Source organism: Gekko japonicus, unplaced genomic scaffold (assembly GCF_001447785.1).
Source record: "Gekko japonicus isolate JY-2015 unplaced genomic scaffold, Gekko_japonicus_V1.1 scaffold6259, whole genome shotgun sequence".
In the NCBI taxonomy this organism is placed as follows: Eukaryota; Metazoa; Chordata; class Lepidosauria; order Squamata; family Gekkonidae; genus Gekko; species Gekko japonicus.
Window position 1 is genome coordinate 14,661 of NW_015165444.1, and position 17,921 is coordinate 32,581.

General features: G+C 46.1%; 1 protein-coding gene across 1 annotated transcript in view; it reads right to left on the reverse strand.

Annotated features, from left to right (window-relative positions):
• The window catches only part of LOC107109985, a gene marked incomplete at both ends in the record, with an annotated part of 20,041 nt that extends 7,509 nt beyond the window's left edge, over nucleotides 1–12,532 (reverse strand). The window contains 4 exons of the mRNA XM_015410694.1: nucleotides 4,301–4,392; nucleotides 8,222–8,267; nucleotides 10,475–10,546; nucleotides 12,345–12,532. Coding sequence (XP_015266180.1) covers nucleotides 4,301–4,392; nucleotides 8,222–8,267; nucleotides 10,475–10,546; nucleotides 12,345–12,532 — 398 coding nt within the window. The remainder of the gene's footprint in view (nucleotides 1–4,300; nucleotides 4,393–8,221; nucleotides 8,268–10,474; nucleotides 10,547–12,344) is intronic.
• Nucleotides 12,533–17,921: the final 5,389 nt, after the last annotated feature.

The following is a 17,921-nucleotide window of genomic DNA, read 5'->3' on the forward strand; positions in this document are numbered from 1 at the left end:
GGAAAGAGAGAGAAGGAAAGAAGAAGGAAAAGAGGAAGGAAGGAAGAGAAGGGAGAGAAAGAAAAGGAGGGAAAGAAAAGGAAAAGGAAGGAAAGGAGGGAAAGAAAGAGGGCAAAGAGATGGGGGAGGGGGAGGCTCTCCCACCTCCCCACTCAAGCCTCTGCCACCACCCCCCACCCCCGTGGATCCCTCACTTACCCCACTCCAGCGCTGGCCCGGGGAGGCGGCGGGGGGCCCCTCTTCTGGTTTCCCCCGGGTTGCGGCGCTCTGTCGCTGGCCCAGGGAGGTGGCAATGGGCATCCTCCGACTTCCTCTGGTCCGCAGCGGCGACAGGCCTCCTCGAGCCTCCCTGAGGCCGAAGCGCTCCGGCACGGGCCGAAGAAAGACGGCGACGGGCCTCCCTGGGGCCGCTGCACTCTGGCGTGGGGCCCGGTAAGGCGGCGATAGGCCTCCTCGAGCCTTCCTGGGGCTGCAGTGCTCTGGTGCAGGCCCCAGGAAGACAATTATGGGCCTCCCAGGGGCCACAGCACTCCGCCGCAGACCCCAGGAAGGCGGCAACAGGCCTCCTCGAGCCTCCCTGGGGCCGCTGCGCTCTGGCACGGGCCCCAGGAAGAAGAAGAAGAAGAAGAAGAAGAAGAAGAAGAAGAAGAAGAAGAAGAAGAAGAAGAAGAAGAAGAAGAAGAAGAAGAAGAAGAAGACTTACAAACTCCTTTCCCTCCCCACAACAGACACCCTGTGAGGCAGGCGGGGCTGAGAGAGCTCTGACACAAACGGCTCTTTTTCAAGGACAGCTGTGCCAGAGCTTGTGACTGACCCAAGGTCACATCAGCAGGTGCAAGTGGAGGAGTGGGGAATCAAACCCGGTTCTCCCAGATTAGAGTCCGCGCACTTAACCACCACACCAAACTGAAAGACGGTGACAGGCATCCCTGGGGCCACAGCGCTCCAGTGCGGGCCCCAGGAAATCAATGACGGGCCTCCCTGGGGCTGCAGCGCTCTGGCGCGGGCCCCAGAAAGGCAGCGACGGGTCTGCTCTGGCCTTCCCGGGGCCGCAGCACTCTGGCGCGGGCCATGGAAAAACAGAGACGGGCTACAGCACGGGGAGCTGGGGGCGGGGCTTGCTGCCACCGCCATTTTGTCAGTTCCTGGGCTCCCGGAGCACGGCTCCGACACGCTCTGGCCCCCAAAGACCCCTGGCTGTCAGCATAGATCAGGGGTGCTAGGCCCATCGGATTGAAGATGAGTTTTAGCCAATAGTTAGATGCAAGTAGCCATATGTGAGTCTCCAAGGGGATCAGCCCAGTTTCTAATCTAAAAAGGGCATTTGGGATACATCGCAGGACTCCAAGGATTGATTGTGGGAAATGGGATTGTACGGTTTCCAGTAAGCACCTTTCTTTGTAAATACAGAGGTGGGAACCCATATAAAAGCTGGAACACAACCTTTCCTTGGAAGACCTTAATTGCTGCAGGGATGAAGGAGGCTCCTTATGTAAGGATGAATTTTAGAATGGTGGAGGATACTCTGTGGGCAGTCTCTGCAGCATGCGGTACTTGAGCTCTCCGTTGTCCAGATGACCTGAAGACTACACCAGGGTATGTAAAGGTGTTTGTTTGTTTGATGTTATGGCTCTCTATGGGAGGCAAGAGGGTGGCTGGCAACTAGATGCCTTTCAGAGACCAGCTTGCTCTTTCTTATCTTTCTACTCTTGTCCTCTCAGCTCAGTTTTAATCAGACTCCCGCATGGATTCATTTTAATTAAGGATTAAATAACACCTTCTATTGTTTATCTCCTGGCTACACAAGAAAGCTTTTCTACAGACGCCCGGTAAGAAGAGTGGCCTTCGGGGGGGGGGGGGGGGGGGGGGCACAAAAAAACCACATGGATCCTCATTCCCCATCTAAGTCAGCAAAACAGCTTCGTTAGGAGGACCTTATCTCAGGAGTAAGATAGTAAGTGACCTTCCTGGTTTTGCCTCCCCAAATAAATATGCAGTTTTGGAGACAGAATCTAATACCCAGGAAACTCAAGGGAACCCCCCCCCCCAATGCCTCCAATCCTCTCACAAAAGAGAAGGTCACAGACCCAAAAGAACCCTTCTTCCTTACAGAAAGCCACTGGGGAACAGAACATTTATAAAATTTCCTAAAAAAGAACCCGCTAGATTTCATTGGTGATCACTGTTTCCTTACTGGCCAAACAGTTATAGCCATCTTCCAGCAACTAAACTCCATATTCCATCAACTGGATTTATTTCAAGAGACTCTATCTACAAACTCCAATCACAGTCGAAAACCTCCCCCGACACAGAAAATCCAACTGTGTGGGAAGATGGATCAATCTCAAACCCAAAATCGAAAAACTTAAGGCGTCTACCCAGTTCTGAGTCAACAAAATATCAATAACAACTATCTGAGAGACCACAGGAAAAAACAAAGGAGGAAACTCCTGGTGTCTCACGCCAGCTGTTAAGAAACCAAATTGCCCTGTTTATAACAGAAAACTATGTAAACAGAGGACATTGGGTAGCCAAAAGAACAGTTTTGAACTCCCTGAACCAGCTCCTGTGTATAGAGCCCTGGTCTGTTGACCCTGAGGATATTGAAAGGCTCCCTAAAATGACTTGCAACTAAAAATACTCCTGAAGTTTAACAGCCCCATAAATCCAACTATGCTTCTAAAAGTACAGAAATGTTTGAGTACCTTCTGAATTTTTGCCAGTAGAGTTTTTCCTGATGAGTGTAGAGCCACACAGGCACAGATGACTCCCTCTGCCCCTAATTATGCTGTTTCCATGAATGCCAGTAAAAGGACTCCAATCTTATCTGAAAAGTACTGAGAAGTACTTTTATTAAGCAGGAACAAGACAAAGGTAAGCCGGCTCGCAGGCCGGCTTATATCCTCCGAAACCCACCACCTAAAACACACCCACTATGTCCCTATAGGCTATTTACAGTGGCCGAGAGTCCCATAGGCTCTCGGCTGCGGACCTAGCCCTCTGATAGGTGCGGGCTAGGATCCGCTGGACTATTGTTCTCCTAGAAGCGAAGCTCTGCTGTTTGGCCTGACCGCATGGCCCAACGGTCGCGCACGTGGTCATGGTGGAGTACATTACATTATCTCACCCACAGGAAGTAGACTTGAATCAAGCTCGGGCCTCTCTTGCCATAGAATGCTACCAGACAAACTCCTGGTCTGGTTCTTAAACGTGCTTCTTTCACTGTTTTATCTCCCATGCCGTTTATCTTCTGTGCCAAGATGGCGGGGGAGTGAATGCTGGGGTGAATGTGTGCTTGAGCTTGTGTAGTACATACGGAACCCTGGGAAGCGCATGATCTCAGCTTCTCGCCTGACCTTGAAGGGATGTAACTGTTACTATGCAGGTGTTGGGCTGGCCCAGAGGGTAGGCCTAGAGATTTGGCGGGCTGGCTGTGAACATTCATTGGGTGGTTTGCATACAGGGGCTGTTCTGTTTTTTGTATAGGGTTGGACTTGGCCTCCAGTGGCCAGTTCTGACACAGAATCGGTCTACGTTTGAAATCTCTTTACCTCCCAATAAACAAACCTTGCTGCAACAAGAATATCATGAGAGTGATTGAGTCCAGGATTTGACAGCTTGCAGCCAACATCATCCACCAAAACACAGAGTGAAATGCAGCTGCACAACTTCACAAAAAACTCTGTCTGCAGGACAGCATAATGATATAGTCTGTTTTGCTTGATTTAAAGAGTTCTTTAAATCAATTTGTGATCTAGAGCTGAGCGATTAAAAAACCTATGTCAGAAGTTGGTTTCAGGGAAAGTCTTCCATTGAGACAAAGCTAAACTCCAGACAGAAAAACAAGAAGCTTCCTTAATAACCCTTGATTTAAGTTTAAACCATGACCTTGTAGATATTTATGCAAACTCTCAAAATCCCTCAAAACCAAACTCTGAAAATCTAAATACTGTAATTGACCTTTGCAAAAACAATTCTCAGTCTAGCTGGAGTGAGGCAGACCCCATGAGCCCTTCCTCCCTTGAATTCCTAATAACACAGGAGTTGGTCACTTTGCAGCAACCTCTCACAGATCTTTTTAACCTCTCAACTCCCAAACAACCCACTACCTGGGCAGAAAGTTTGCAAACTGATGCAAAGGTTGAATCTGACACTCAACCAAGAAAGATGACGTATCGATCCCTTTGGCCCAAGGTCCAAAAACACAATTAAATTCCTAACATGGAATATGTATTACTCAAAGAAATCTCTATTTTGTATATATTTATGTTTCTAAATAAAAAAAATTAAAAAGACTTACCTCTTAAGTGAAACTTTGGCCTCCACATATTTCCCGATGATTGAACCTGACCTTTGATTTCTGTTGGCGGTTGGAACACTCTTCCTGCATTTCTAGAGAAATATTTTATTGATATGTATGAGTGAGGGAGCACTTCTAAGCAGCAGTACTCAGAAGTAAGCCCCATTATATATGGTGGAAGTTATTCTTAGGATTGTAGCATTAAGAATATAAAATGTTTATATTTCCCGCTTTCTATTTTCTCTTCCCTGACCTGGATGGTCTAGGCTGGACCAATCTCAAATTATTCCTATGAGAAGGAAAAATGGGAGGAGCCTAAGGAAGCCAAAGTGGCTACATAAACAGCTTTCTTAAAGATCTGAGAAATAAAAAGACTCATTTAGGAAATGGAAGGAGGGCCCCAAGGATGAATATACACAATTAAATAGTGCTTGTAGGGAGAGTGTTAGAAAAGCTAAAGCTCAGTATGAAAAGGGTTCTTTTGTTATGTTCAAAGTAAGAAAATTTATTATAATTTGCAGATTATAATAAATTGGGAGGGATAGCAAATATGGTAGAATACAGAGTCAGGATACAGCATGATCCTGACAGGCTGGAAAACTGGGCTAAAACAAAATAAATTCCAATGGGCATAAAGTTCTGCATTTAGGTAGGAAAAATCAAATGCATAATTATAGGATGAACGAGACTTGTCTTGGCAGTAGTATGTATGAAAAAGATCTAGGGGTCTTAGTAGACCATACACTGAACATGAGTCAGCAGTGTGATGCGGTAGCTAAAAAAGCAAATGCGATTTTGGGCTGTATCAACATGAAGTGATAGTATCACTTTACTCTGCTCTAGTTATACCTCACGTAGAGTATTGTGTTCAGTTTTGAGCACCACAGTTTAAGAAGGATATAGACAAGCTGGAACATGTCCAGAGGAGGGCAGGTGAGGGGTCTGAAGACCAAGTCCTATGAGGAAAGGTTGAAGGAGCTGGGCATGTTTAGCCCGGAGAGGAGATGACTGAGAGGTGATATGATAACCATCATCAAGTACTTGAAGGGCTGTCATATAGAGGATGGTGTGGAGTTATTTTCTGTTGCCCCAAAAGGTCGGACCAGAACCAATGGGCTGAAATTAAATCAGAAGTATTTTCAGCTAAACATTAGGAAGAACTTCCTGACAGAGCGGTTTCTCAGTGGAACAGGCTTCCTCGGGAGGAGGTGGTGGGCTCTCCTTCTTTGGAGGTTTTCAAGCAGAGGCTAGTTGGCCATCTGACATCAATGCGGATTCTGTGAACTGAGGCAGATCATGAGAGGGAGGAGGGCAGGAAGGGTTGCCTCCGTGCTTAGTTCTTGTGGCCCTTTCTTACACAGCCTGAGAAATGCTGATGGCCACTTTGAGGTCAGGAAGCGCTTTTTCTCCAGGCCAGTTTGGCCAGGGATCCTAGAGGTTTGGTTGTTCCCCTCCCCCCCATCTTCTGGGCGTGGAACAGCAGTCACTGCAGGTGTGGAGGGGGAGGTATTTGTGAATCTTCTGCACTGTGCAGGGGTTGGACTAGATGACCCTGGAGGTCCCTTCCAACTCTATGATTCTAAGTCTGCTGCAACTTGATGGCACTTTCCACCACCAGCAACTCTCTCCAAAGTGGCGTAGAGAATAAAAATAATTGCAAAATAAATAAAACTGAACAGCTCATGAGGACAGAAGCATTTAGTGGGTTGGTTAGGGATTCTCCCAGGTAGCCTCCGCATGCACCGCAATGACACAACCCTGATGGCAACAGCAGCAGCAGCAGGGCCGGGGAAAGAACATGTTATGCAGCAGAGCGAGCAGCACAGGAGAAAACAGCAGCATTGCACCACTGTAATGCTTTATTCCTCATAAAGTGTAACTGCCTTCTTCCACCCACCTGATATTTCACTCAAAGAATATCCTTGGCAGGCAGTGTAATTTGGCACATTTCAGATAGATTCATTGAAAAAACAACAGCAAGCAGCAGCAGTTTTTTTAAAGGGTTTGGTGGGGTTTTTGCTATTCTTAGGCCCCGGTCATACAGGCCGGAAAATGCGGGGGGGGGGAGTGTGGCTGTTTGCCCCGGAGCAAAATAACGCGCGACTGCGCGATCAGGCGTCCGGTTGAGGTCCCGTTGGGGTCCCATGGTTAGGGGGAGGTGCCGATCACACGACGCGGCAAAGAAGCGGGGCAGCGCGGCAAATGGGGTTGTGGGGTTTTTTAAACTGAAATGTGTGCATGCTCCGTTGGGTGCTTGTGCGCATCCCATGGAGACTTGGGGGAAAAAAAACATTTTGCGAAGGGACATGGGCGGGCGCCGGATGCCACCGGAAACACGATCAGACACCCACCCTTGCCCCACGGTTTCTGGAAACTAGTACCTCGGAGGTACTAGTTTTTTACCCCGCATCTTCGGTGGGAAGCCTTGGGTGAGCCACAGGAGCTCTACGCTTCCCAGATGTGGCGCTGTGATCGCGCCCGGAAAATCCGCCTATCTTCCGTCTCTCTAGCGTGGCTAATGCTCCGTGTGACCGGGGCCTTAATTGGCCTGCAAATGATGTTGAATATCATCCCTATCCGATTTTGATTTCTCCAAAATACCTGAAATATCCCCATGTGGGGGTATTGTTTGTTGACTTTGTGTATACCCTGCCCGTCTCCTCAACGGGGACCCTAAGGGGCTTACCCTCCATTTTATTCACACAAGAACCTTGTGAGGTAGATTCACTGAGAGCATGTGACTGGCTCTAGGTCACCGAGTAAACTTCCACGGCAGGGAGGGGATCCAGGCCGGGGTCTCCAAAACCCTGACACTCTAAACGCTACGGAAACATTGTTTGTGCTTAAAGCTGTGAGACTCTCAAGCCTGTAAGTTAATACTGTATTAAATTAAAGGCACGGTAAAGTAAACCTTCCCATGCAATATGGGCCCTAAAGAAAAATGGCTGCCAACTACAGTGACCTGCTAAAGCACAGCCAGTGATTCTTTTAAAAAGAACTAAAAACTGACGGTACATAAATATGGCTGTGGCTATGCTCTTGGGAAGCTGCTATTCATTTCAATTGATCAGGACAGCTTTGTATGGATTATGTCCTATGCATACCAGCTGCCTATATCTGCCAGGAAGCTTCCCTTTCTTTGAAATGCCAGTTTTGGCCACATCTGGGGTCTCAGTGGAAAGTGCAGCGTCTCCAAGACAGAATGGGGCATGCTGGTGTTTTGGCGCAAGACTGTGGAGGGAGGGGAGGGGAGGGAAGAAAACAGCAGTGACTAAGGAGGCAACTGGTAGGATTGTGGCACATACGCTTGCCAAGTCCCCCCGGGGGGCGGGGAACCCCCCACCCCAGAGGCCCGTTACCCACCGCCAGTGGATCGGGCCCCGGGGGGAACCCCAACCCCAAAGCATGTGACGTGCCTGGTGTCAGCACGTCACGTTGGGCGTGCCGGGGGTGGGGCCCACAGTCATCCGAGGGAAAACTCTATGTTTTTCCCTCGGATGACCATGGCCCCACCCCCGGCACGCCCGACGCGACCGCGTCACTTCCGGGTGACGTGGTTGCGGCGTGCGCGCTCCTGGGACGGAGCTGGAGTCCCCCCCTGTACATACAGCAGGGACTTGGCAACCCTAGTGGCACAGCCACTATTCAGAGCCTGCTGTACATCCCACTGTACCACCATGTACAACCAACAAAGTATAGAGATCAATATCTTCAAAATAGGTATGATGTGACAATGCTTTTTTGGAGTATGGGGCTGCACATGCAGTCGTTTCTCCAACATGCAGAGTATCTTAACTGCAGTGCCAACATAGTTCCCAGACTAATGAACTGAAGTAAGAGATTGAGTTTTGTGGCACAAGTAAAAGCTGAATGTACCCATGATCAGAAAAAAGCTAGACAACTGAAGTGGGATTTCTTTACCTGTAAACAGATGTCGCGTTCATCTTTTAGATATTTGTTCCTTTCTCTGTAGGGTGAAATTGAGACATCAGTTATATTCCTCCCCCAGTTGTTTGGGGTTTTTTCTTGATAAAATTGCTGTCAATGGCTTGAGATAATGATTTTTAAAAATAGGCCTAATGTGTGGAAACAGGCAGCTGAAGTTCTTCATAGTATGAAGGTAAATAATATCAACTGGTAAATAACATCCTATTCAGTCTTTTAAAGGGACAGGAGATTTTTGTCTCAGGAAGTTAGCAACCCTAGTGGTTACACGGGCCTGAAAATGCGCACGGGGGGGGGGGAGCGTGGCTGTTTGCCCCGGAGCAAAATAATGTGCGGCCACCTGATCACACGTCCCGTCGAGGTCCCGTGGTTAGGGCGTGAGGTGCCAATCACACAGCTATCCTGCAGTGTGGAAAAGAAGCGGGATGGCGCAATCACACCTGCAATCGCTAGGTGCCGCTTCCATGGCAAACAGGAATATTTTTTTTCTCCCCAAAAGGTTAGCATGCGCATGATCGTTTGTGCGCATCTTGTGAAGACTTAAAAAAAAAACCTAACCGGTTTGCGACGGGACTAGGACGGGACGCGATCAGAAGCCCACCCTTGCCCCGTGTTTTCCAGAAACTAGTACATCGTAAGTACTAGTTTTTTACTCCGTATCTTTGGCACAAAGGCACGTTTTAGCCACGGGTGCACTACACTTCCCAGATGTTGCGGTGTGATCGCGCCCAGAAAATCCGCCTGTCACCCGTATCTTTAGCATGGCAAATGCTCCGTGTGAACGGGGCCCATGAATACGAATGCACCATTACACAAAGGAATTGTATGGTCCACCATCTGACATGCTGTAGCAGCTGGTGAAACATATTTGATTATCGTAAATATGATAACATATTACAGAACAGCTGAGGGAAACCCTGAGCTCCTTGCAGAAAGGGTAGCATACAGATGTGATTGATTGACGGACAGCAGTTACATTTAGCCTAGTATACGTTTAGCCAAAAGAATAGACTCCCTCATTGCTTTTAAGTGAGGTGACCAGACACAGAACTATAGTGCCCTATATCCCTTTCACCATCCACCTTGTATCGGCTGAGATAATAAATGCTGATGAATGTGTTTGACTTGCATTTGTTCAGAGTAGTAACTATGAAAAGGTCTGTTGTATAACAAGAATTTTTAAAAAAGAAAACTGAGTTGGTCTTCAAAGCCAATGCAGGGCAGATTATTTCAGAGGACATGAACACAGCATGCCACAGCCTGAAAACAGGGATGTTCCAGCCGTTACTCTTGGAATGGAAAAGGGGATCTTTTAAATACACAACAATGCTCCTGTTGGTCTGTGTGAAATGTTGGTGGGTATAGTAGTGCTGTACATATGGTCACCATTTAGTACATAATGGACAAATATTTTTCTTTCCCCATATTAAAGATATGGCTGTTGCCCTTGCGTGGGCATTATTAATTTCTACCACCTGTGATACACACACACACACACACATTGTCATGAATGAGAAGCTGTTTATCTTTTGAAAATGTACACATCTATGTGAACCCCGCCATAAGCAGCCTTAAGTTACACTCAGAAAGGGAGGCAGAGAAGTACATATGTGGTGAGAACCAGAGGAGATGAGAATCAGAAGAAGCTTTTGCACCATCTGGATAGGTTGTCACCAGAGAGATGAGGCAGGTCGGTTTTAATGTCCCGGCTTGGAGCCCTAAAAATCAGTGGTGCAAAAGACTGCAGTATTGGGTAATGCAGATTTGGTGGGAATTGAGAAGCCAAGTCCAAAGAAAGGATTGGTTCTACAAAGCTCATCCCAGCTGGGAGGTAAAATTTAAAACAGTCTATTTGGACAGACCGTGCCAAAGGATGAGAGAACAGGAGAGAGCAAAGGAACCTCCCAAGACAGGAGAACAGCAGTTCCTGTCACTTTATGCCCATTCTTCAGAGGAAAAAGGCCTCTGTATAGGGATGGTGTTTTGATACTGCATATCGTGCAGGCTGAAGAAGAACACATTTCCCAGCTGTCATTTCCCACCCCATCCTGCGCGGTACAATTCAGGAAGTTCAAACATGAAACTGATATAAATCAGCCACCCAAAAGCTATCTGCTTTCCTAAATGACTCCGCCTTCTCCTTCTTTCAGCCACAGACCTGGAACTCCACCTCTATCCTCCTCTCTCTTGCCCTCCAGATCCTTCCACAGAACCAACATGTGTTCTTACCTTAAAAAATCCAGCTGCTTGAGAAGGCCTGATTGCTCCCTCTGCAAAGCTTCTGTCACTCTGTAAACCTCTCTAGAGGGAGAAATACACACACCATCAAACTCCACTTGTAGTATTGCTTAGATTCAGGTGGGGTCGCCATGTTGGTCTGAAGCAGTAGAACAAAGTTTGAGTCCAGCGGGGCACTTTGAAGACCAACAAAGTTTTATTCACAGGTATGAGCTTTCATGTGTCACACACACTTCCTCAAATACACTGGAATGGAATTTACCAGCTCATACATATAGGCAGGAGGTGAGCCATAAATTAGCACCCAACATAATGAAGATGTTTATCAGATGCAGGAATAACGAGCTTAGTTTATATGAATGAAGTTTGAATCCAGTGGCACCTTTAAGGCCAACAAACTTTTATTCATGGTGTAATCTTCTGTGTGCAAGCACACTTTGTCAGATACAGTGGGAAAAACCTCCTCAACCATTACTTATAGGGGGTGGGGTGGGGGTTGTTGTCAGAAAGGGCCATTGAGAGTCAAGATGCACAAGTACTAGGTGATTATAGCTGAGATTGGATGTAAGAAAGACCTGTGAATGGCAGTAAATTAGCATACAGATATGAGACTTAGCAAATGTGGGAACAGCACCTACAAGACAAATAAAGTTCCATTCTGGGTACAAGCAAGAACTGAGAGACCTAGTATGTCATGGAGGGCATATCTGTCAGGTTCAACAGCATGCAAGTCTCCACATACTTTTCAGGGGAAAGTTATGCTTTATTAGAATACAAGTCTGTTGCCGGGTTGTACAGGTACATTGTTAGAAATAACGGTTAGAGCAGATGCATCAATACATATACTCTGATGCGGCAGTTGGCTAAGCAAATGAAATCCGAGCGCGCACGCGGGAATTACATCATGAACGGGAGACTCTCCTCGCCCCATGAGAGCAGAAATATTCACACCGGCAGTGGAATGCAAGCTCCCTTTCCTCCTCAAGGTTACACAGATAGCACCATCTGGCAGAGCCAGTTCGCATGGTCTCATGAGTGCCTCCTGATAGTTACTCGCAGCCACTAAGCAAAGCAAACAAGCAAGAATGCGCGCAGGCGCTACAGTCAGGGATGAACGAAAACAATGAAAGCATGGCAGTGAGCTGACATTCTGCCCCCTCAAAAGACAACCAACCCCCTCCCCGGGAGATACTCGTGGAATTTTCACAAAAGGTCAGGGCCCCCAAATATCCCTTTGCCTCCCAGGAGTCTGACAGGGTGATACCACCAGCTGAGGAGGATGAAGAACACACAATACACACCGTGAGTGTAGAGATGTGCAACAATCATCATTGCTATCTAAAAAGACTTAAAGTGCCATGAAGGAACTGAAGTGCTTTGAACTGAAGGTGGTGGCCTTCAAGCAAACCTGAGAATTTTCTCATATGGCAGGAATATTGTGATGAGGAGTTAGGCTTCCATTAAGTCTAGCAAGGACAGGAAGTTATCACTCCTTATGTCTTCTGCAATGGACTTGCACCATCACAGTATGATTCTTAATATGTTGTGTCATACTATAATCCTTTACTGATGTCTGCATCCCATGATCAAGAGGCTGGAATCATCCATTATGTGTAGCAACCTAATTAATTCCAATCCATCACACAGATAACAGGATTCACACCAAACCCTGCTGTGCTTCAACCCCTCACTTTCCCCCTCGCTTTCTGTAAACTTCCTTATGTCAGCGTGGGATATGACTTCTTCTTCATAGAATCTGAAGTAGTGGATTCTGACCATGAAAGCTCATGCTGAAATAAATGTTGTTAGTTTTCAAGGTGCCACTGGATTTCTGTTTTATCTAAAAGTTACCGTTACTCACATTTCCTTTTCTTCCTGCAGTTTTTTTGCCTCATCCTGCAACATCTGCAACTGTTGTTGAGCAACAATTAACTCCTGGGACGTTCTCTCCACATCCTTGTGAAGCTCTTGGTTTGTGAGCTTCAGCCTGGTATTCTCCACTTTGGTCTCACACTTATCATCGTGGAGCTCTTTACACTGTCTCTCCAACTGAGAGGAAGAAGAAACACAACTGTATTGCCTTGTTAGCTATAAACACAAACATGCAAAGTGCTCCAGTGGTCACTCAGGAGATGATGTTTCCAGGGTTGTCCCTTGTGGTGTTCCAGTTCTGTGTCATTCATGTAGAAAATACTAGTGAGAAAATTAAAGGAATTCCCAGATGAGATTTTCATGTCATGTGCGCCAAGGGAAAAGCGGTTAGTTATTTATTCAACACATTTTTCATTGCTCAAAGTAGTTTACAATAAAAAGAAAATTACCTTTCCCTTCTCCCCACACCATTCCCAATATTATTAATAGAATCATAGAATTATTCCTGCCAACAAAAGTCCGTATGGTCAAAGCAATGGTATTCCCAGTAGTAATGTATGGCTGCAAGAGTTGGACTATAAGGAAGACCGAGTGCTTAAGAATAGATGCATTTGAATTATGGTGCTAGAGAAGACTTGAGAGTCCCCTGGACTGCAAGGAAATCAAATCAGTCAATCCTAAAAGAAATCAACCCTGACTGTTCCCCGGAAGGCCAGATACTGAAGCTGAAGCTCAAATACTTTGGGCACCAAATGAGAAGGGAGCACTCACTGGAGAAGAAGACCCTGATGCTGGGAAAGACTGAAGGTCAAAGAAGAAGATTCTTTTGAATTATGGTGCTGGAGAAGACTCTTGAGAGTCCCCTGGACTGCAGGGAGATCAAATAAGTCAATCCTAAAAGAAATCAACCCTGACTGTTCCCTGGAAGGCCAGATACTGAAGATGAAGCTCAAATACTTTGGCCACCAAATGAGAAGGGAGCACTCACTGGAGAAGAAGACCCTGATGCTGGGAAAGACTGAAGGTCAAAGAAGAAGATTCTTTTGAATTGTGGTGCTGGAGAAGACTCTTGAGAGTCCCCTGGACTGCAGGGAGATCAAATAAGTCAATCCTCACATAAATCAACCCTGATTGTTCCCTGGAGGACCAGAGACTGAAGCTGAAGCTCAAATACTTTGGCTACCAAATGAGAAGGGAGCACTCACTGGAGAAGACCCTGATGCTGGGAAAGATTGAAGGTAAAAGAAGAAGGGGACAGCAAAGGATGAGATGGTTAGACAGTGTTATCAATGCAACGAACATAAAGTTAAGCAAACTCCAGAGCACGACGGAAGACAGGAGGACCTGGCGTGATGTGGTCCATGGAGTCGCAAAGAGTCGGACTCGACTGTGTGACTGAACAACAACAACAACAACAACAACAGCAATTATTGAAATCAGTCTATTATGTGTCTGAATTTTTTTAATATGCAGATGTGCTGATGACTGTGTGTCAGTCTTGGCTGATATATTACTGTAACAAATAAGGATTGATTTATTGCTATTATGCCCAGATGACCACTTCTACTTGAATATCCAGATATACATGAGCATTTCATGCAAGGTGGATTTTCAGTGCACTTAAGATCTAGCAAAACATTTGGGTGAATTTCTGTAGACTATACAATAGAAGAAACAGTGAATAAAGATATACACCAGGAGGAACAAAGGGATTTAGTATCAGTCCAGGAGCTTTCAGTAAGTACTCTCAGGCACCAGAGTACAGGAGCATATTTCTGAAGATGTTTAGATGCGTGATTGGTCAATACAGCAATAAGATGACACATTCAGATTTTCCTCTGACTAGAATACAAAAAGATAAGGCAGATGTCCAAGCTGGTTGAATCCAGATTCAGATGGGTGTATCTGAAGAAGTGTGCTTGCACATGAAAGCCATCCCCAAACCAAAATTGAATGCTGATTAAAACATCAGCAAACAATACTGTTCCTCATCTCAATGGAGATGAAAAGAAGCAGGGTAGAATGCCAAACAGAAACCAGCAGAACCCACAGGAGCACCATGAATAACGGAGACATTTTCTTTTGCAGGGGTGGGAGGAGGAGGACGAAGAAGAGGAAGAGGAAGAAGAAGAAGAAGAAGAAGAAGAAGAAGAAGAAGAAGAAGAAGAAGAAGAAGAAGAAGAAGAAGAGATTGGATTTATACCCTGTCCTTCACTCAGAGTCTCAGAGAGACTCCACCCCACACGAGACAGCCCAAGCATGCCTCGTGGGGGCCGCGTTTGCCTCCTCGTGAGGAGGAGTTAGGCAGGCAGGCTGCGGTGGAGCCTTACCTCCAACAGGGGAAGCGGAGTCTGTTGTAGCCTTATTAGGCTACCCGCCCTGTATGTAGTGTAAGCATAGGCTGGTTGCCCTGTTTAATGGGGAGCCGGGTAGGAATTTTTTGGTTCCATTCTCGCATTGGCTATTGAGATGGGGTCTTTTTCACCTACCCTGCACTGCAGTCAGTGGATTGAGGAATTGGTCTGGGATGGTGCCTAGGGGCTAGTTCGTCACTTTGTTAGGGCAGAAGTAGGTTTAAATACAGTTCAGCGGCCAGCAAGCACCAATTAATAACCCCGGGTGAGGGTAGAGGGGTATGCTCGACCAACCTTGTAGCCGTGCAGCCTGGGTGAGGCTTGCAGACCGCCTATGGGGATGGTCACGACGGAGACTCAGCGCTGGCCATGCGGTGGTGTTTGAGGGCTCCCGAGGGCGCATCCCAATCTTGGCTCGGCTGGGTTTGTAAGCGACTTACGGTTGGCTCCAACCCAGGGGGCCGTGATGTCTTGCCGTTCCTATGGTTTGAGGATGGGAGTCGAAGCGACGCCAGGCCCGGCCGTGCCGCTGTTTTCGTAGTTGCCCTTTGCCGTTAAGTTAATAAGTTAATAATTTAATAAAGTGGCCTTATTTCATCCAACCTTGTTGTCTTACTATTTCTTCCATCTGGGGGGGCATTTACAAACTCCTTTCCCTTTCCCTCCCCACAACAGACACTCTGTGAGGTAGGTGAGGCTGAGAGAGCTCTGACAGAAACTGCTCTTTTTCAAGAACAGCTGTGACTGAACTATGGCTTGCCCTATGTCATCCAGCAGCTGCGAGTGGAGGAGTAGGGAATCAAACCCACTTCTCCCAGATTACAGTCCACGCACTTAACCACGACACTAAACTGACTCTCAACCAAATCTGTGCTAATAGCCTTTTTCCTCCAGCTCATAATGTTCCAGGATAAGATCTTTAGGACTGGTTCTTGGCACCATTGGATAGTCAATCAGATTCCGATATCTTGTCCATAACTCCCCTGTGATCAAGAAATACACTGCCATTTTTAGCAGTATTTTTGGATGTCTTTGTTGGTAAATGTGGTATATCATCAGAGTCAGAAGCAACTTGGGGCACTGTTGAACACAGTACAGTATGATCAGTATCAGGGGAGGATGAGTAGATTCCGGGGGCACAGCATGGAGATTTGGCTTGTGTTTACATATGGGGAGCCAGTAAAATTAGAGTTGAACTAGACTCAGTAAACAGAATGCAATTGTTGCATAACTGGGACCATCAAGCCCAGTCTTTGGGTGGTACATACGTAGCGGGTCACACCGGTTTTCAGCCTCGCATGCCACCTGTATCAAATTATTGAGTGTCAGGGGGTTGCCCTGAGCCAGGGCTTTTATGTCAGACTCTTGAACAAAGTTACTCTCAACAACACTCTCTGGCAGTGATTTGTTTATTGAGAAATAAAGATGTTCCAAGCTAATAGCAGTACTGTGTCAGAACTGAGGTTCTGACACCAAAACCCATAGTTCTAATAAGGCCCCCTTGGGTTCCATCCAATCACACTCTACAACCATCCTGCCTAGCTTTCGCGCACTCTACACCCCCACCTGCAAATCTACCGTTATGCTTATCTATGATAGGGAAGCAAGCACAGACACTATCCAAGGTCATCCCTGAGGAGGGAGGCTGCTTAAGAAGAGTTACATCACCACTACAACAGAGCCATTCTCACACTCATGCACTCACACACAACCCTCTGGAATTTCCCTCCCTTAGCAGGCCTCAAATCCCCATAAAACATGGCAAATGAGAGTCCGAGTTTGACATTTTACCACAAACATTTCTAATAGATATCTTTTTCCAAGGGACAGGGACATGTCCCCCCCAGTCCCTTGAATATTTCTTCAGATCCTCCTTTAGAATCTCCTACTTACATTGCTATTATAGATGAACTTCTGGGGGGGAAATGGAAAAAAACAACAAATAGACTTGGAAGTGCTGGCAGATCAGACACTCTTAGTATTTAACGCTCTACAGAAAGTCTTTGAAAAATTAGATATATTATCAAAACTTATTGAAGATTTTCTGGTAAAGGGGAGTAAGGACAATATGGGGTGTAAGGGTTGTAGATATTTAGAAACGAAAGGAACAGTGGAATCTACTATACCAATGAGAAAACAAGATCTAAGTAAACAAGGTGAAGGGGTGGTTTATCAATCTAAGAGTAAGGATGGGGAGGATGGGGTGACTGACATAAGAAAATGATGGGGGGGGAAACCCTGTATCAAATTTGGATCCCCTTGCTCACCCTTTGATCCTTGATAGTAAAAGAAATTGTACTGAACATACTACCCTAAAATGGTTGAATGATAAGCTGGATGAATAAATGGGCAGTTAAAGAACATCTATCTTATCTGCTACATAAACATCCATCTTCCATTGACAAAATTTGTGGAAAGAATTCCAGGTTTCCTGAGGGGGGATAGAGTTAGATTTCATTTTTGTTCCCCATGGATACCAACATTAATACTCTCAATGCAGGAATATTTAATAAAATTACAGGTCTTCCTGGTACCATCATTCCATCAAAAAGGGAAGACCCCCCTCTTAAGGAATTCAGAGGTTTCATCTCAGCTAAGGAGAAGTAGAAAAAGAACATGCCCTCAAGCCCAGTCAAACAGAAGATGATTGTGAACTTCTTATCAACCTCACCTCCCTGGAGCCAGCATCTAAGCAGTGCACTGATTTCATGAACAATCCAAAGCACCTTTGGAAACTTGAAAAACCACCACTTCAAAATGACTCTATTAACATATACCTCCCCACAGCTGAACATGGCTACTATAGTAAAATGGGCCTCACAGAAGAGAAGGAGCAGGGGTCCATTTTAGCTTCCTTACCAAGAATACCAAATGACCTGGCAGCCCATGTGCCAAAGTATAGATAGTGACAGCTCTCTCACCCAATGTCAAATTTTGCTAGGAAATCACTGTTCTTTCCACATCACATACCGTTTTCTGTTTCTGAGCCAGTTGTTCCAGTTCCTGTTCTTTCACTACAAGTTTATGCTCCAGATCCTGACTTCGTGATTGAAATCTTTCAGTGTCCTGCAAAATTATAAAGATTAACCTTTAAGAAGAGAACATTAATTCTAATCCTCAGAAAAGAGGACTTAGATAGAACTAAGGAAACAAAAGGCAATTTTTAGCAGTGCATACGATATGCCAAAGGAGCTTCGGTGGCTCAAGTGGTT